General features: G+C 42.8%; 1 protein-coding gene across 1 annotated transcript in view; it reads right to left on the bottom strand.

The window, feature by feature from the left end:
* SRGAP2 (SLIT-ROBO Rho GTPase activating protein 2) overlaps positions 1–20,660 on the bottom strand; it is a 263,500-nt gene that overhangs the window by 55,217 nt on the left and 187,623 nt on the right. The window contains exons 6-10 of the mRNA XM_011937394.1: positions 15,497–15,712; positions 14,731–14,859; positions 7,038–7,262; positions 3,332–3,433; positions 2,039–2,236 (exon numbers count right to left, since the gene is read on the bottom strand). Coding sequence (XP_011792784.1) covers positions 2,039–2,236; positions 3,332–3,433; positions 7,038–7,262; positions 14,731–14,859; positions 15,497–15,712 — 870 coding nt within the window. The remainder of the gene's footprint in view (positions 1–2,038; positions 2,237–3,331; positions 3,434–7,037; positions 7,263–14,730; positions 14,860–15,496; positions 15,713–20,660) is intronic.

Raw genomic sequence — 20,660 nt, 5'->3', positions numbered from 1 at the left:
AATGTAATGAGATTGGGTCATTTAAATAGTGTTATATCTAAGCAGTCCAGACAGACCAGCTAAATAATCCTATTATTAAAAGCCTCTAGAGAGTGTTCAACAAGCTCCTTAGATAATGAAGCTTGGGGCAGCGACACATCCCTCATTATAGTCAGAAAGTTATCTTAACGTGTGAGTCAGGTTATTGCGTGCATTTATGTTTTCCCACATGCTGCTCTTTCCTCAAGGAATGCGATTCTCCTCCCCGACTCCCTGCCTGGTTTGCTTATTCTTCAAGATCAAACACAAAAGTCACTTTGTGTGTGATGCTTCCCCAACTCCACTCATCCTGGCTGCCATTCATGCACTAGTACATGTATGCATTTTTACATTTTTTAAACTACAAAAATCAACCTATTTTAACTGTTTAGATATACATGAAGTAAAAATAGAAGTTCTCCCTTTACATGACCCATCCCCCATGATTTCCCTCTTTATCTTATATTCTCAGCATTCCCAGCTTGTAACACAGTGTCTGGCAATAATAAATCCTCAAAAAATGATCAATGAATAATTTAATAATGATTAATAAATAAATTAATGATGATGGTGAAGATAAAGTTTTAGCATTTACTGAACGCTAACTACAAACCACGGAGTGTGTTAAATATTTTACAAAAATCGAATGAGCTAAAATGTCATTCTATTATTTTTTTGTATAGGTTTTAATATTTTACTCATAAGTATGCTTAAAGAATATTATAATTATATGACTTAGATTGTAAAACAATATGTACAGCAGTATCCTATTTTTTAGAATAAAATTATAAATATGTGCTCACATATGTGTTTGTGCACACATAGAAAACAGATTAGAAAGGAATATATTCTAACACCATTATCTCTAGCTGGTAGAATTATGGACAATTTTTATTTCCTTCTTTTTGCTTCTAAATTTTATATAATGAGCATATGTGGCTTTGTATAATCATTTTTAAAAAGTTGTTTTAGAAGAATAGTACTGATACATCATTCCCTTTTAGCAGTTTTCTCTAGGATAAAAAATATGAGGAAGTCTGAGCTTAATAAAAAAACAGATTTCTTTAAAAAAAAGTTAGCAAATCATCAGTGTTCTTAATGCAGAAAGGGCAGTGTTCAAAGAAGAGTTAAACAAATCACTCCAGTTGCAGGAAAAATTCAATTTACTGCATGCAGACTGTTTCTTGACTGAAAAGTTAATTCCTTTCATTCAGAATCAGTATGCATATTCACTGGCTATATTTCATCTCACATCTGCAAACTTAATTTTTCCTTTCTTGGTCATCAGAAGATTAGGAAATAAATTTTAGTCCAGGCAACAGATCCTACTTGGCAAGCTCAAAATAACTCACTTATTAAAAAGCAGCACCAAAGACCAGTAGCAACTTCCAAAGGACTGTTAACAATACTTAAAAAAAAAAAAAAAAAAAAAAAGAATAAAAGGCTCCAACTGTCTAAAAGAAGACTAGAGATACATGAATAAGAAAATACGATGTTTTGGAATTATACCCAAAATAGTAATGCTGCATACAACCCATCCTTTAAGTTTTAGCAATAATTAGAAAAAATAGTTTCCCAACAATGAAAGTTATAAAATAATGTCATTATATCACCTAGAAAAGATTACAGATTTTTAAAAACAAAACATGTGTTATCATGAATATTTGCATGTACTTTCCAAGAACTAAAAGATGAAGTTCCCCTTTCAGGATACCCTGTGCCTGAGAAGGAAACTTTCCAGTGAAAGCCTACTAGCTAGTTAAAAATTTCCTAAAAAAGAAAATCTTCTTAGTGGTATACTTGGGAGCATCCTTTTTCTTGGGGGATCTCTGTTAGACATATACAACTTATAAATGCTTGCACCTTTAAGTGTAGGGATGGTCTCTGAGTATGCCCACATTCATATCTAAGATATTCAACGCCTGTCCTTCAGACACTTAACAAGGACTCTGAGTTCCAAATCTCCCTTGAGTGCTGCAATGCATGCTGACACTCTTTAAAAGCCATAGTGCTCCCTTACTGTGAAATAAAACTGCTCTGTCTCTTGCTGGTTGGCTCTCCTCTTAGCAATGCTGGGCTTGCTCATGAAGGTTTCAGACACTGTGGACTTGACGGACTCCATGGAGTTGCTGTACTGGAAGCAGTCAGACACATCAAAGTCCTCGACAGTCACAATGTCCTGGATGGTTTGCAAGGTGGCCTCCATTGTCTTCTTTACCTGCCACGACAAGGGTCAGCAGGATGCGTGAAGGGTGGGTTGTAAAACAGCAGGTGATGGAGAAGCTTGAAGGGAGTGGGCTGGGGAAGGCCAGAGGATGCCATCAGAATGTGCAGCTCTGCTTCCCACTGGACAGTGCTAAGTGAAAGGTAAACATCACATGGACTCTGCTACAGCATGATACTCTCTACGGTGAAAGCCTAAAAGCCACTACAACTCTTCATGCTATGTACTTGACCCACATCTTTTAATGTTCACTTTTAAAATTTAATATTAGCATTTTTATATCATATAGCAATATTATATTATATATTATATTTTAATGTTTACTTTTACAATTTAATATTAGCATTATTATAATATTATATAGCAATATTATAATAGAAGTGTTAAGGGAAAGAGGATAAAATATATCTAAACCAACCCCCTCATACAAACAGCTAATTAAAATGTGTGATGGGCCTAGCACTGCAAAGCCCCAGGTTCTGTTTCATGACCTTCAACAAACTGATGAATTTGCTTGCTCATTTGCAAACTAAGTGACCTATTCCTACTTCTTCCTGATCTTCCTGCGGAAAGTAAGACTTATTGAGACACAAGGTAAGAAGCCATCTGAGCTCAACAGAAAGCTGGATCACCTGCCCTTTTGAACTGCTTTTTGAAAGCAAATACACTGAGCCCAGAAGAAACTCACCCTTTCCTAAGAGGATGGAGATGTTTGAAGTGTCAAAGTCAAAGGCCTCTGTTTGAACATGCTAGACAAAGCTAGGCATGAGGAGGTGGTTTCAGAGACACAATATTGTTCACACAGCTGCCAAGTGCCATTTTGATTAAATGTGTAGAGGGGAAAAAAAAGCATTTCGCAAAAGCTCAAAATAGAGCACAACGTTTGGCAATGCAAGAGCAACTTCCTGGAGTTCAAGGGCAGGATGTAGCAGAGGGGGAAAGTCCAAGCCTACATTTGGCTAGGAAATGTTTGCGGCCGCCCGGACATTCTCTGCATGCTCCTTCCACCTGTTCCCAGACGGGCAGCAGCAAAAGTTTCAAGAGGGAAACTCAGAGTGTGGCTTTGAGCCTCCTAAGGAGGAAACTCACCTCTTCGTTTTCAATCTTTAGAGTGGATAAGCGAGACTGCAGTTGTTGGCATCTCTGTACCAGCTCACTCTGGACAGGCTGCTGGGCACAGAGCTGGGAAGCCTAACAAAAGAAAGCAACACCAGGTCAGAACGAGGATACAGTCCCCTTGGCAGTTCCAGAGTTCCCATTACTGGCAATGAAATTACCCATATTCAAGGTATAAGACTCGTGGTTTCTATGTTGAAGCAAAATCCAAAGCCATCTTGTGTGAGCCTCTTCCAGGACCAAACAGTACATGAAAGGAATGGGTAGGGGGATCTGTTTGGAGCCCGGCAGGGGTAGGTCTATGCAGGGTCTGCAGCTCCATGGAAGGCTGAGGAGGCTGGAGAAGAGTGCCTCAGGCAGCCCCAGCTCCAGAAACACAATGCTTTGGCACAGCGAATATTTCCTGCCGAAGGTCCAAGTGGCCACCTCTCTGGCCCCTCCCTCATCCCCCTTCATACATCAGAGTGAAAGCAGGAGAGAAGTGGGTCAGGAGGCTAACTTGCCGCTGCTGGCAGCCAGCATGTGTTTATAAATCCAGGCCATGCATGAGAGCTCTGATTCAATGAGAAAGTGTGAAACCAGGAACAAGTTGCTCGCCTATGCTAGAGGGCCTGAGAGGGTATGGAATCTGAAGGAGCCTGGCATTTTCCAAAGAGCCATCATTTTACCCCAGGCCTTCCCTAGATCTGTAAGAGAGGAGTCTGCCTTTCCCACAAGGATTATTGCCAATTAGCTTTCCCCTGTGTGAAGGAATGGCTGCTCCACTGTCTCCTGTTGGGGATGTGGTTATGGGATGAGGTCATCCACAGTCCCCTGGATGACAGATGAGGAGCAGAAGGCTGAGAGAGTTGGGAGGCAGGACCCATGTGGAGACAGCTCCTGTCACCTTGTTATACCGTTCGTCCTTTAGCCTCTTGTCTGCAGAGAGACATCTGGATAGAAACGGCCTCCTTCCCCCTCAGCAACGAGTGGGCACATTCACATGCCCACGGACCATTCCCTTGCTTGAAAAGACAAAACCTCTCTTCAAATGGAGGGGGCTGGGACTTGACCTTTTCCTCCATTGGCTTTTAAGCTCCCAACTGACTTGACCTCCTCCCCCAGCTGAGAGGCTGGTCTGAGCCAGCTCTCAGATCTGAAGAGAGCTGACTTCACTCTAACTCTTGGATAAGCAGACACAATGGAGAAAGCTCAGTGGCCAGAACCGGTTAGTGCCAAGAGTGAAATTCTCTGGCTGCCTGATGTCACCAGTCAGGCATCCAGAGTCCCACAGCCTCTGAGGGCACCAAAAATGGAGCCAAGTACCTCCTCCTAGTACATCTGAGAGCACTTGGCATCAATTCATATGCTGTGCACCCCAGAACACCAGTTAGTGTGGGGCCTTGGCCAATTTCAAGGCTTCCGGTCAAAATGCCACCCGATCTTTGGCCCTAGTCCAACAACTTGCAGGCAGCTCCCTCCCGTTGCCTCCACAATCTGCAGACAACCCACACTGATGGGGACAGACTGGCTGCAGAAGCCAAGAATGACCCAACCTCTCATCTCTTTTTATTTTCACTCATATGAAGGCTAGGCTAGAATGTGGAACCTTCACAAGCTCCTGAACTGGTCCTGGCCCCGGCCTGGCTCAGCCACTGATCAGCTATATCACATAAAGGGAGCGTCCCAGCAGAAGAGTGAGCTATTGATTTTTAAAGTAACCCAGACCTAGCAGAGAGGAATCATGGCGGGAAAAACCACCTCCAAGCCTGTTCCTTTAAGAAGTAGCAGAGCTGATGATGATGCATGCTTTGGCAGTGGTCCGCTACCGGGGTGCAAGGTAATACACTTCAGCTGCGCTCTGGAGTATGGAAATAAGACACTGACAGGGGGAGGTGGGGGCCTGAGCACCCAGCATCTGGAATCCTCCTTTATGGAGACAAGCTGTTTGGCTCAGAAGGCAACTCAGTCACTAACATCAGAAAATGTATCACTCCACACTCAGCTGGTCCCCAAGTTCCACTGATCCCTGGGAAGGAATCTCAGTGACAGCCGGAGAAGGGGCTTGGAAGGCAAGTTTGACCAGAAGCCAGGGCAGGTGAAGAATGGGTCTTCCTGAGGCTTGGTGACAACCCTTCCCCCAATTCTAATTGCACATGCTGCCATCTCACTTCTCCATCTGTTCAGACACTGACATTTCCTAAGCCACAGCAATGGAAATGAACTGTAAATGGTTTGATTTTCCCCAAGAAGGAAAGGAAGGAAATCAACTCCACATTTCTGTCTCTAGGACAGTGTCTCACTCTCCACAGAGGCCGACTGACGACAGCAAATCCTCTGGTTCCACTGCCACAGCTGTCATTCTGGAGCGGAGATTTCTAGAGTCTGGATGCTAATCTTAAGAGAAGCATCATTCCTGATGAGCACACATGTTGCTGTTATTTGGTCCCCTGGCGTCCACTCCTCCTTCTTTTGGTAGCTTTGGTCTAACTACCCTTGGCGAGGGGAACCTCCCACTCCACAACTCAGGCCATGTGCTTTGCATGGACCCAGGCATAAGCACTTTACCCAATCAAAACCAGGGACACATGAAACTTTGTGGGGGCTTTGAGGAGGGAGGCAGAGACTCTTTCCACTGGATTTCAACCTACCAGGGAAGGCTGGAAATGCAGTCACCTTGCCTCCATGGGAGAATGACCTGTCTGAGAATGGAGCTAACACACAGGAAGTAGTGCAGAGACAGCAAAACAGTGTCTTGGTAAAATTCCTCCTCCTAAAGCCAACTATACTCAAAGGTCCATCTTGATCTTTTCTATCACATAAGCCTATACAACCTCCTTCTGATTTCACCAATAGGTGAAATGGTGGCTCTTACCCACAGGAATGAGGTTCACTCTGGCTCCTACACACAACAACACAAGTGGAACCAAAAGATTCAGAACGATGAAAACCCAGGAGCTTCTCTTGCCTCACACTTTAGTTTATTTAGGCCCTTCTTATTCTAGTCACTGGAGGTGAAGAGTCCAAAACAAGGCCCCCATGTTCATGCTCCCCTGTCTGGGCAACCAGCATCAGGCCTTTGGGATGGCATCTTAGCTCCTTTCCTTCCTGCAGGTATCCATTCTTTTTTGTTCAATACCTAAGCAAAACTATACACTTCATCACAGTCTTCTAACTTCAAGAGAATAAGATTATTCAGAACTCCGCCAAATGCCAAAAGATCACAACATTCCCTGCCTAGCTGTCGCTTCTCCACTAAAGCCTCTAGGATGTGGCCCCACCTCAGCTCTCATTTCTTCTAGCCTCACCACTGGGAGCGCTCCCCTCTCTCACTTCCCTTTCACCATCCTGAACTGTTGGTAGTTTTTAGAATACACCTGCTGTTTTTCACCTTCTTTGATCTTGCTGGGCCCCTTTGGATGCCCCTCTCTGCATAGTTCTAACTCTCCCCTTAGCGACCTTATTCCCCAGACTGTAAGCTCCCTGAGGGCTTTAATCTCCCATATCTGCAGCCAAGCCCGAGTGTCTGACAGTAGGCACTCACTAAGTGTTTGCTCAGTAAGTGGAATATGCCTCACCCACCTGATAAGAAGCTGGGCCCAGGCCTCTCCCACCCCAGAATAATGTGGCTTCTGTGTAATGAATCTAGACAAGTCCACTCAAGCCCCTTGAGGGTGGAGGTATAGGGAGAGGGCCTCACCATATCCCCCATGTGGGGCTGAAACTCAAACTTCATAGGGGGACAGAAGACATTGTTGTACATCTCCATGAGGCGCTGCTTGTCACTGGTGGCATCCAGGTTTTCTACTGCATTCTCGATGGCATCCAGACCCTCATGCTTCGACTGTTCCAGGTTTAACTCAGCAGAGAGGAAGGTGCGTAGAGCCCGGTTCAGACTTGCATGGTAGCCTAAGTCACAACACTGCTGTGGGAAGGAGAAGGCACATGAGCACACCATGGACAGCCCCAAGGCTTGGCGGAAACGGAGGGTGGTCCCGAGGGCAGATCTGACCACATCAATAAGCCTGGCTGTGCAGTGGAAAGAGGGCTGACATTCTAACTTCCAAGGCCTGGGTGAGAGTTCTCAGTTCTTGATTCCCAATTCAATGGTTAAACACACCCTAGAGGGCTGTGAGGTGGTTGGGAGGAAGAAGATTCATAAGATTAAATGACATTATTTAATTAAGTGCTATTTCATAAACATGAGAAGAATTGAGAGTTAAAGAGAATCCTCTTTGATTTTTAGGTTTATCTGGGGTTGCCATTATAACAAAATTCAACAATAAAAATACAACCTGCCACTCACTGAGGGTTATTGTGGTTAAATCACTACACAGCAACCAAGCCAGGCCATTTCAGGGTTCTGAAAGCAGAGTATTGCAACAGCAGCTAATGTATGCGAGCTCAACTCTAGATGGGAGAAGGACAGAATGGGGAGCTGACTCTGTGGGTCATCATTCCCACCAACTCCCAACATCCTAGGATAGGCCTTAGCTGCAGACTAAGGTTTACTGACATGCCTCCTCCTTCCTGGCATCTGACAACAGATGCCCCTGCACTACAGAAATAGCATTTACAAGACTAAAAAGCTCTACGCATAAGTGTTACTGGAAAAATTCATGCCATGTAAAGGATTCTGATTTTTCACAACAAAATGCAAAACAAAAATGGTATGAAAGAGGCAACTGTACAAAAAAAGCACTGGCGCAGAATCAAGCAACCTTGGAAAAGCTACTCCCCTTCTCTAAACCTGTTTCTTCCATAGTAAAATGAACAGATTTGGCCAGGCCAGTGGCTTTCAAGCAGTAGACCAGAGCCCGCACTGAAGCTGCCCTTGAGAAATGGGTAAAAGGACAACCCAACTACTAGGACTTGGAGTCTTCTATTCCTCCTTCAACTAAGCCAACTCTGCTCTTTTTTCTATTTAATATTTAGGGATTCTATGTAAGGTCTGCTTTGAAGAAAGAATTCTTCTGTTAGAGAAAAGTCTGAAAATCCTTGGACTAAATGTAATCCCTAAGGCCCTCTTCGGCAATGGCATTCTGTAACTCTGTGATAATATTCCCCATCCCTCCCCAAGGACCCAGAGATCCCAATCCCTTGGTCATCCATCATCCTCTCTATTGCTTAAGCAACTTTGAGGTCCAAGTCCTGAGCAGAAACATCAGAGAAGAATCCATGCATAGAGTAAGGCCATCTGCCTGATTGCCATTTCATTGCACAAGCAAGCATCAAATTAACTCTCCCCACAGCCTTTTCCTCTCATCATGATCACACTGGAAGCACCTACTATTGGGGAAGAAAAGGCCTATGATGTGCTTCCTCTTTCCCGGCATCTGACAAGAAGCTCAGTGACAGCATCAGTTGGGCTGGGCTCTGGGTTCAGTGCCAACAGGCCCTGGCAGCTGCCTGGCTGCAGTGGAATAACAGCAGTTACAGCTTAACTAGAGGCAGAGGATGGAAAGACATTAAATTCAGTTGGGAGGGAAGAGCAAATAGAAGCTAGACAAAAGCGGCTGATTAGGACGCTGCACGTGCACAGGCCCTCTGGGAGATGCTGCTGGTCTCACCACACTGCCCTTGAACCTGTAAACATTCCTGACTAGCTCTATGTAGACCCCGTTGATGAGCTCTGTGCCTATAAGTCTAATGAAGAGAAGTAACACGGCCCACAGAGTGTATGTATGTGGGTGGAGGGGGTGTGGGCAGGGGGTAAATGTGGGAGAGAAAAGTTACCCTTCAAAAAACCTTTACCTATTTTTGGTAATTTCCCTTTCCTCTCCATTCTCACTACCTCTACCCCTATTCATACCCTCACTGTCTTACACCAGTGCTGTCTGCTTCACTGTCCTAAAATGTGACTTTAATTATGGCACTTACCTGTTGAAGAACCTAAAATACCTCTCATTTTTTCCTCAGTTTTGAAATTTAAAAAATGCTTCTATTTCACTAAGTATGCTTACTATATGTCAGTCCATGTGCTAAGTCCTTTATATACACTCTACATTTTAATCCTCATAATAACCCCAACGAGGATGGTATTATCTTAATTTTCCAGGCTCGAAAGCTGAGGCTCAGTGAAGTTAAATAATGTGAGCAAGGTCCAATAGCCAGAACAAATTGTAATCTGTCTTCAATCTATCCATCCAACATCAACTCCCTTTATTTTCTTCTTCAGATTCATCTGCTCTAATCCAATGAAATACTCACTGTTTAGGGTATAGTATTAGGCTTCAAATCAGCTATATGGCCATAAGCAAGCTACTTAATCCCTCTGGGCCTCAAATGAGGATAATACCAGCCTCACAGGTTGTTGTAGGCTAACAGGCAGTATATGTACATATATTTAGTACCATGTAGACACTTTAAAAAAATACTAATATAGCTCCAAATCCACTGACCTCTGCCCTTCAGCTCCCAGAATGTCTTCTTCCTTAAATGTTTCCTATGCCTCTCACCTGTTGGAATTGGACCAGATCTTCAAGATCCAAATTAAATTCTCAGCCTCTGGGAAGCCAGCCAACCCTGCAATCCTGGACTCCAATGACCCTAGCCTCTACTTAGAACCACACTAATCTGCAGCTTTCATATGACAAGGAATACACTTCTTCATTCTATGACTTGCCATGTCATATCACCCCAACCAGACTACCTTCTCACCCTTCTTTACATCCCTCAGCATTAGGCCTTGCTCACAGTAGGCACTTAATAAATTTCAGTTGACTGACTGATGCCACAAGTACAGATTCCAGCCTTTCAGGAAATAAAGCACTTAGGCTGAATACTGACCTAAGTCAAGTGGGTAGATGAGGCCATTGAAGCCTTTTGTTTTGCTCACTCTATGGCCAAAGGGAGGCTGGGAGTTTTCCCAGGCTGGTGCACTCTCTCTATTTATATAACTGTTCCGTAGGTTCTTTGTGCCAATGAGTGAGGGTCTGAGTCACAATATGCCCCTGGTTCCTCTACACCTCTAGCCAACCAGGCAGATTCAGAAGAGGTTTTCCAGAGTCTTGACTATCTACATACCTGTAGGGGAACAGCCAGAAACCAAGCAGTTAGCAAAGAAGCAGTATCTGGCAAGGTTAGGTAAATGAGATTTGAATATTTCATCCTGTTCCAAGGAGAATACCAGTAAGTAGAGGAAGCACATTATTTTGCTCACAATGGGGACAAAGCAGGCTTTCCATGGCTTCTGATGAGTTCTGTGGCCACACTGGGCTCCCCTGGCCGTTTCTGGGTTATATAAATGTTTGATGAATAATCTCTCAGGGGAAATCAAATTTTTGTAAGAATTTAATGACAGCCCATCCAGATGTATGATGACTTGAGTTGATAGCTCATTAACCCGTTCCCAACTGATATCCTCACCCAGAGACTCCAGAAGGCCTGGAAAGGAAAAATGGGTGTTTCACAACACCCACTTCAAGTTCCCACAGAAGAGAAAAAGAACTGTCCTTAATGACATTTCTTACTGAAACAGCCAAGTTCCCTCATGTCTGATTTGGGTGCACATGGTGTCACAGACCTTCTATACATGTACACGGCACTTACAACACTCCAGCTATGCATGAGGACATTGCCCTGTTCTTCACTCATCCATCTGCTCTTGGGTTGAGAGAGCCAGAAGAATATGGGGGAGCAAAAGTACATTCCAGTGAGCCTACCATTCTTAAATGCTATCAATTGAGCTCAGAACGTCTTTTTGGCTTGAAGTCAAGGTTTTCCTAGTGTGGCAGAAGCCTCATGTGGATTCCTACAGTCTGAAGTTTAAATCTTACACTATACTATAAAAAGAATTCGGAGGCTAGTCCTTGGTCAATGTAATGACATCGAAAAAAATAACTTCTTTTCACTTATCCTCAATGCCTTATGCACATATTTGGCTTCAAATCCACTAGGAAGGAGGCAGATGGGTGTACATGACACAGATGGCAATAGACTGAAACAGGATTCATCCCATGTCTTAAAGCAAGTAATGGATAATGTTAAGATCAGGATGCCAATATCCCAGGCTCCTCACTTAGTCCTGCTCTAACTGCATCCTTTTGGCCCTTTTTATTGCATAGATCAGCAAGAAAAAGTAAGAAACTACTGAAACATGCAAAAACATGGATGAAATTAATCATGCTGGGCAAAAGATGCCAGACACAAAAAAGGATAATCCAATCTTTATGAAGTTCTACAATGGGCAAAACTAATTTATGGTGAAAGAAATCATAACAGTGGTTGCCTTGGGGTGGGAGACTGGCTGGGAAGACACAAGAGAAACCTTCTGAGGCAATGGAAATATATCTCTTATCAAAATATTTATTCTATATCTTGATGTAGGTTACAAAGATGTACAAATTTGTCAAAACTCTTGAAACCATAACACTTAAGTTTAGTTACTGTATGTAAATTATACTTCAAAACAATATTGAAAGGTACAAAAAGAAAAACGAATCTTAGCTTAGACGATCATCTTCCTCCTCTTTCTATTCCTTTCTTCCTTCAGTAAACACACTATATGCTCAGCTATATATTAAGCACTGGAGGCTACTAAGGTAAAGAAAACTCTTGATTCCTGCTCTCACAGAACTTAACAGAGGAGACTGAGATCTTCCTTTGTCCATAGTGCAATGGCTCACAAGTACGTTTTTGACTCCCAACTCACAATAAGAAACACATCGTCTATTGCCACACCCCCCCCACCATAGGATGTACAAGTGTGTACCTACACATCTAACATAAAAGTTTCACATAATCTTACCAATGTGATGTACTCTAATATTTTCTTTCTTATTCTAGTCTCATCGATTCATTTGAAACCACAGGTTAAACCAATAAAAGTGATTTCCTGATTTCCCTAAGGGATCTGACCGATGGTTTGAAAAATGCTGTCTTAGAGTCTATGAATACTCTAGGGCAAGAACTACTATATTCCATTTTTACCCCTGATACTGAGCACGTGGCTTCTCCCTAAATAAATATTTACTGAACATTTATAGAGCAGAATAATACAACTTAAAAAAAAATAATGAATGTGTCCTCATCCCAGGAAAAACAACAAAAACCCAACCAACCAACAAAATAAAACAAGACACAACCAAAACAGCAGCAAAGAAACATGAGAAACTTTATTACTACCTATGTAGCCTTTTGATCCCAGTGATAGACCCACACCCTGCCAAGTACTAAGGGAGCCTCTTTTTCAATGGCATGTCACACCACATCCTGTGAAATCAGGCTCTTAACAGACTTTTTTTTTTTTTTTAATGATGAAAATAAGGTACAAAATACCTTGCTTCTTAGACTGATTTTAAAACACTTCCTTATACCTGATGGAGAATTTACGGATTGCAAAGGTTGTGGCTGATACAGCAGTAGCCCCTCCCTTCCCCTGAGATCAGCATTTTGGTGAAAAAGGTAGGGAAGTTGTCTTGAGTACAAAAATAGAGAAGAGGGCTAACCAATAGTAGAGGTGTGGCAGACAACACAGTCTGAATTTTTACCAAATGCGAGATAAATAGCAGGAACTGTGCACAAGAAAGAATAGATTCTCTTCCTCATGCTGAGAATAGGCCTCTCTCCCAACAACGAGGAGCTCCAACCCTGAGGAGGAGAAAGGATCTTGTTTAGGGCTTTGACCTCCATTGAAGGACAGTGTTCAGATTGTCATCAACAAGCAGAGAGAGCAAAGAGGTACCAGAACAGGGAGCAAGGCTCCACTAACCAGTGAGACAATGACACCTAGGGCATTAAGTGGCTGAAATCTACTGAATCAAAAATTCTCGGCTAAAGGGAGACAGGAATCTGTATTTCAGAGAAGTTCCCCGAGCAACTCTTACATGAGGCCAGATTTCAACACCAGGGAATTAGTCCAGTTCTTCAGTTAGCTAGAGGAGGCTGGGAGTGGGGTGGGAAACAAAGCTGGGTTCCCCAACAATTCAGTGACAAGCCTAGATGACCCAGGTAGTGATATAACAGCAAGACTTGGACCCAAACCCCGTATGATGCTGTAAGGTGTGGCAGGTTTGCTTGTGGAGAAACCAAGGCAGGAAAGCATGAGTGGTCTGGCCAAAGTTTTGCAAAGCCCAACTGCTGCCACCAACACCCTGAAACAAATGGCAGGCCTTAGAGACAAGATACACTTGAAGCCCCAGAGACTGGGTTGCTAAATTGGCTGGCTCCAGATGCCTCACTTTGATGACTGGAAGGAGAGGTGAGAAAAGGTGTAATTACATAGCTTCATTTAGGTGTGGCTAAGGACCTGGGCCAGATTGGAGTCTGTAGGTGAGAAGGTTTATAAGACTCAACTGTAAGGGGAAGCAGCAAGAAAAACAAGGCCAAGAATAACTCATAAGCAAAAAACAAAAAGCTTATCCCTGTGCTTGCCCCTTGCAAAACACATGTGCCTATTAACCGCTTTCCTCAACCACCTTTGAAAAAATTTGCCAGATGTCAGGGAGAGCTGGATACCTTCCTGACAGGACCCTAATCTGCAGCACAACCTTGGACAGGTGAGTCTCGTAGTCCTCTGGACCCTGAGCTTCCCTATCCAGCAACTGGAGATAGCAATGCTTACCCATAATGGTGATGTGACAATCAAATGAGATAACACTGAGAAACCTTAAATGCTATACAAATGTAAGGTATGGCATTGTAACTCTTTAGTTAAGTTCTTGCCACTCACTTCTGTGCAAGAGAAGCTGATGTAAGAAAGTATTTCCTAGGCCGGGTGCAGTGGCTCACAGCTGTAATCCCAGCACTTTGGGAAGCTGAGGCAGGTGGATTACCTGAGGTCAGGTCACCTGAGGTGAGGAGTTTGAGATCAGCCTCGCCAACATGGTGAAACCCTGTCTCTACTAAAAATACAAAAATTAGCTGGGCATGATGATGCATGCCTGTAGTCCCAGTTACTGGGGAGGCTGAGGTAGGAGAATCGCTTGAACCTGGGAGGCGGAGGTTGCAGTGAGCCAAGATTGTGCCACTGCGCTCCAGCCTGGGGGACACAGCAAGACTCTATCTCAAAAAAAAAAAAAAAGGAAGAAAGTATTTCCTGGCAGATAGACGAGCGTAGTGGTTATGAGCCTGGGTTGAGTCATCAGGCCTAGGTGCAAATTTTGCCTCTGTCATTTGTTAACTGACTCTGAGTAAGTCATCTAAACTCTCTGTTAATCTGTAAAAATACAGATAATAATGCCTTCCTCCCAGAATTCCAGTTAGGATTGAATGAGATAAGTGTGAAGTATTTCACTTGGTGTTTGGCAAGCACCCTCATGGATCATGGCTGCTATCTTCATAATTGTTCTCAAAATGCACCAGATTCCTGAACAATAGTATCAGGGAATGTCTGACGAGGATTCTGAAACCAGAAAAGAGGTGCCCTCAGGCCCTCAGCTTTAAGCACTTACATCAATAAGGTCAGATAGGTCATGGATGTAGTACTTGAAGACAGATGCATTGGTCGCTTCCAAAGCCAGTAAGTACTCATTCCGGGCTTTGATGGCCTTCAGCTTATTCTCCGTGTACTTGGCTTGGCGCTGAAAAGGAAACAGAAGTTCACTTTTACTTTTCTTTTTTTTTTAAGGGGGGATTGTTCTCTAAAAGATAAAAGTACAGTGTACTCAAGAACTACAATTGTGCTGCTACTCCCTATGCGCATTCTGCCTTAAATTGGGTTCTAATTCTGTTTAATGAGATTCAAGGGCACAATGTAGATCAATTCAGGAAAGGTTAATGAGGCTCCCTACTTAAGATGCGTGCCCCACTTTGACTCTATCTTCAAATATCATTCCTCATTCTTGCAATGCCACTCTGAAGAAGGTACCACTACTCTTGCCCCTGGACACCTGATACCTGAAACCAAATCCTGGGTCTAGTCACCCCCAACCCCTCCAAAGCAATAGGATATTGAGCTCTATTTGGAAAATGGATTGGGAAAGGTGACTACTGTTTCTTGCTGCTAGAGGCTAAAAACTTGGAGCCCACGTGCTCAGTTCTCCCAATACCTAGTATTCCCTCCAGGGCACAGAGCAAGGCCTCATTTTTAGTCACTAGGCACTAAAAGAACCCAGAGCTTCCTTGTCTGCTCTTCCCAGAGCCTATTTGGAAATTCCTATCAGCCATGCCTTACTGAATGTTGCTTCCCAGAATCTACAGCTGTGGGAGCATACGTACCTTCTCCTTCATCTTCTCAATCTTCTTCACTGAGCTCCTCCGGACATGTTTCTCCTCAATGCGAACGTTGGCCGTGGAGTCAGGGGAGCGCGGGGTCTGCCGGTCCTCCTGCTTTACCGATTTACCAATTTGCTTCTCCTCCTGCTTCTCGGCCTCCTTTAGTTTGCTCTGAGCACTGATGCTGTCGGCATTGTACATGTGATATGTCTTCATGACCTGCAAGACATCGCCCACCCCCACCCCCGAGGTCAAGCCAAGGGGGTCAATACTCTGCTTTACAGACTAACAGACTCAGCTGGAGCTCTCCCCCATGAAGTAATATCCTCACACCCCTAAGGGAAAAATTCAGAAGTGTTTGGTTCAGCAAACACAGATTAAAGACCACTCCAAAGCACAGGAAAGCAATATGTGAACTGAGCTAACATTTCCTCTCATTGAAATAACTTCATGTCTATCCATCATGTATTATTTACTTCGATTCATTATCATTTGTCATCATTTCTCTTTAATATTGGCCAGGTGATTTCTATCACTTAGTCACCTCGTAATACCGAGTAGATGGGAAACACCACCACCACTCTCAGGCCCCAAGGGCAAAGCCTTCCTGGGCTAGTCAGGAACCCTGAAGAGGGCAGTGCAGCCTATGGAGTACTGCCTATGCTTTCTGTTACCTTTCAGATATAAAATAGGGAAGAGGAAAAGCTTCCAAAAGCTCTTTCTACTGGCCTAGCATTCTGGGGATCTGTCTGTTCTGCTTTATCCAGATCAAACACCCTCTCACAGCAACTAGAGCAGCAGCAGCAATTACAATGCCAGTTATCATTTACTGAACACTTAGTATATTCCTGGCTTTATACCAAGTACCACACACACACATTTTCTCATTTCATCCTTAGGGCAATTCCACAATCTAGACAACAATCCTATGAAGACTGTAAGCCTTCATAACAATTCAGGTAAGAGTCTGGGAAGGAACAAAATCCATATGAAGTATAACTGGAATTGCCACAGGAAGGAAGTAGTATAAAAGGTGAAGGATGATTTTCCATTCTATTATTTCTATTTCTAAAGATAAGGAAATAAGGCTCAAAGAGATTAACTATCACACCCAAGGTCATACAAAGAGAAAATGTCGGAATCAGGATTCAAACTCAGGTCTGTCAGACTCCAAAGACCACATTCTTAGCCACTAAGCAACACTGACTCTCCTATGGATAGGACTGGACCTGAACTGGTTGGGAGGAAAGGTTAAGTATGGTCAAGATACTCTTGAAAAGAGAAATTGGTTCCATTTATGAATTTGAGTAAGAACAGTGTCTCAACTTGGGGCTATTTTGGCCTCCAGGGGAAATGTGGCAGTGTCTGGAAATATTTTTGATTGTCACAACTTGGGGATTGCTACTGGCATCTACTAGAGGTCAGGGATGCTGCTGAACATCCCATGCACAGGACAGCCCCCACAACAACTAATTATCTGGCCCAAATGTCAATGGTGCTGAGGTTGAGAAAACCTAGCTTAGAAAGACTTTGTGGGTAGACTAACCTAGCCCCTACGATCAGCTGGAGGCAAACAAAGGAATAAAGAATACTGGGACACTGACAAAGTCAAAGTATATTAGAGTCTAAATTATGTCTCATTTTGAATGCAGAATGTTTTAAATTAGCTTCACCTTTTTCTGAACCTAACACTACTTCCCATAAATTTTACCAGGATAATACTCTTCATATTTTCTATACAGAAGAAATAATATTTAACAACCAATGGCATTTAAAAGCCTTTTTAAGTAATTCAAACAGACCCCCAGCTTTCCAGGTTAACTAAGAAGTGGAAAAGAGGCATTTGTTATCCCAGATGAAGAAGTGTAGATAGGCGGCTCCTTTTTTTTTTCTCTTTTTCCACCTGAATCTGACCATGGGATTCAAAAGCTTACTGAGCAGTTACAAAAGTGAGTGCTTTTTTTCTTTTTTAAAGTGATTTCCTATTTCATGAAGGTGCATGATAAAGAGAAAACGCTATGAATAAACATGAGATAAAAAAAGAGGTCAAAGAATAGCGCTACGAAGTCAACAAATGAAGTAATAAAAATCAACAATTTACAATGTTCCTTTACCCTAAAAAACTTAAAGAACTTTCGTGTTAAAAGAGAGTAAAACACTACTTTGCCTAAGAAACTATATATTCTTCAGGGTAAGCTCTACTTCTTTTGTGTTTTCTTCTCACAGTGGAGAAATATGTCATATACACAATGGTGGTTTTACAAAGTGGTTGCCCAAATGACTGCATGATACAATCTCTCTTCTGGTTAAATACTGGAGAAGCTTTATTAGTGCCTTTCAGCTCAAGAGAAAACTGAGGTACCCAGAAGCTGAAGCCAAAACAACTGAAAAAACAGGAAAGTCAAGACAGGACTCAGAAATTTATATAGATATAGATATATGTATACATATTAAATATATGTTTATAAATATATATTTATAGTCAAGATAGGACTTAGAGAAAGTCAAGATAGGACTTATATATAGCTATATACATATACATATGTAAATATATGTATATCTATATATCTATGTCTTAGACATACAGCTACACATATATGTATATATAGATAGGTATACATATAGATATACATACTTCTATCTATATATAGATAGGCAAATACAAACTATAGGGAAAAATTGAAAAGTCTACATTCTCAGTTCTGTGAGGAACATTCTACTTTGAAAAACTAAACACTGAAGTCATGTATTTAGCTCAGCTCCCTCTGACAGCCACATTAAAATAATAGGGAAAAAAAGGTTCTAAAATTATTATCATTTAGGTATAAATTGAGAAAAACAAAAAGAATGGAAGCAGAAGCTGAAAAGCAGGCAGGCAAGCAGTAACTGATCTACTTGAGTCCTAAACCAAAACTAGAGTAAACCAGGAAGCAGCCAGATTGATACACAGAAGCCCGAAGAGAAATAAGTAGCAGTGGGATGAAGGTAGAGCTAAACACAAAATAAGCTATTGAAAATCTGAGAACGGGGAGATCCCAAGATCCCCTCTCCCACTGTAGTGGAATACTAGATGAGAGGTTTATTCTGTTAGAGAGGGTCCATGGACTAGGGGATACAAGGTTCAGCGGAGGATAGGGGGATACTGAACTTCAACAGGAGGATTAGCTGAAGTCTACGTTAAATTTTGAGATGGTCCAGGCCTCTTCACAACTCAGCCCCCAGACATGAGTAGGAGATCAAAAGTGTGATCTCTTGGCAATCTGACCATCCAAGATAAGAGACCTAGAAATACTAAAGTTGGGGCTTCCATAAGGACACAGCCCAGTTAGAACAACCTACTGTGAAGGCCACAGCTGACATAGAATCTTTTAGTACCTCACTTTAAAGTGTGAACAGGCAGCTAAGGATGACCAGGCATTTAAAGGAAATGTCTAATATGAAAGACCAAAACCAAAACTAGCAATTCAGAAGAAATATTATACAGCAAGAAGAAAAGTTTGAAAACAATATATCCATAATAGCCCTGGAGAGATAAATGAGAAATACAATGATACTGCATCATGAAATAAAAGTTGGATGCAACAAAAAAGGGAACATGTAGAGAACAAGAAAAGAGTTCTTGGAAATTAAGATTCAACTCAAGTATCTCTTCAAGGAGCCTGACTTCATCCCTGTCCTCTGTGAAGACATGTAAATGAGTTCTTGTCACTTCATTTTCCACTTGATGCTTTACTTTTCTGTCTCTCCCAATTAAAACTAAATGCCTTGAGGTTAGAAACATCTTATTTGTTCTTGTCTCCCTAGTGCCTAGTGCCAGGGTCAAATAGGCAAGCAGAGTTGAGGGACTATTAAGTGCCATGTTTCAAGGGAACAGGTGCTAAATACCAGTCTGAGGTAGCTCTGCCAGCACACAGCTGCTGCTCCAAACCAAGGGGATATATATTTAGGGGGAGTATAGAAGCATAAGGCCTCTGGGATAACAACAGCCCCAGAGTGTCCTAAAGCCTCTTCTTTCTCAATTCTAGAGCTTCCTTGACTCTTCATACTCAGCCAGTCCACACTGGCTTCAGTGCCTCCATGTATGCTCCTTCCTGTGGGGGTTTGCTGGGTTTCTCCAGACACGACCTCTGAGTACAACTGAGGCAAAGAATCTCAGAGTTCTTTGGGAAGCAGTGTGTTCTGACTTCAAAGGCATTCCCGGTGCATCAGTCAGAAAATGAAAACCATTTATGCCATGGTTCATATACTAGCCAGCTCATTATCGGGGGAAAAACACGTGGAGAAGAATGCTTGCTAGGATTGCTCTCTGAATAGCAGCTGTGGGAAGCAGGCCCCGGCACAGAATGCCAAATCAGGGAAATCAAAGGCACTTTAAGCAGAAAAGAGGAAGGTGCAGAGGGGCAGCTGGCCACTTCCAGTAGTATTCTGGGCCCCCTGCCCAAACGCATCTTTATTTGGGAACACCTGGGTCCTGCTCTGTGGATCATCAAGGTTCAAAGGTACTAAAATTACCAACCCTTGGATAACTAGTCCCCTAAAAAAGGGTATTAACGGGTATTAGGGGCAGATGTGAAGAAGAGCACTGAAAAAACTGGATGGGTTTCTTATATGCTTGGTTTCCTTTTTCCAAGGATCCCAAATAACTTCTATTACCTACAATGTCATTGAAACGAGAGGCCCTTCCCTGCCTTCCTGACAAGAAATTCTCCCTTGTTCTCTTCTTGACTCCTCAAGAGTGTGCACACAGCAAGCAGCTTCCCAAAGCTAGCATGTAACAGTCCCAGCTTCCCACCTGATAAAACCACTCTCCCATGCAAGGTGACCAATTAACCTTTTTTAACCTAGAACTTTTCCAGTTTCAGCAGTGACAATTTTATGTCCCAGGAAACTCTTCAGTACTAGGTAAAGAGGGACAGTTAGTCACCATAATCCCATGGTGCCTTATTCAGACCAGTCCTAAACTTATCTTAATCTCCAGAAGAAAAAACTCTATTCTCTGAACTTTCTTTTTTCTTTCTTTCTTTTTTTGAGACAGAGTTTCACTCTGTCCCCCAGGCTGGAGGGCAGTGGTGCAATCTTGGCTCACTGCAAGCCCCACCTCCCGGGTTCATGCCATTCTCCTGCCTCAGCCTCCCGAGTAGCTGGGACTATAGGGGCCCGCCACCAC

Source organism: Colobus angolensis, unplaced genomic scaffold (assembly GCF_000951035.1).
Source record: "Colobus angolensis palliatus isolate OR3802 unplaced genomic scaffold, Cang.pa_1.0 Scaffold100, whole genome shotgun sequence".
NCBI classification, from domain to species: domain Eukaryota; kingdom Metazoa; phylum Chordata; class Mammalia; order Primates; family Cercopithecidae; genus Colobus; species Colobus angolensis.
The sequence above is the reverse complement of the archived record's forward strand: the minus strand, read 5'-3'. Positions and strand labels throughout refer to the sequence as shown.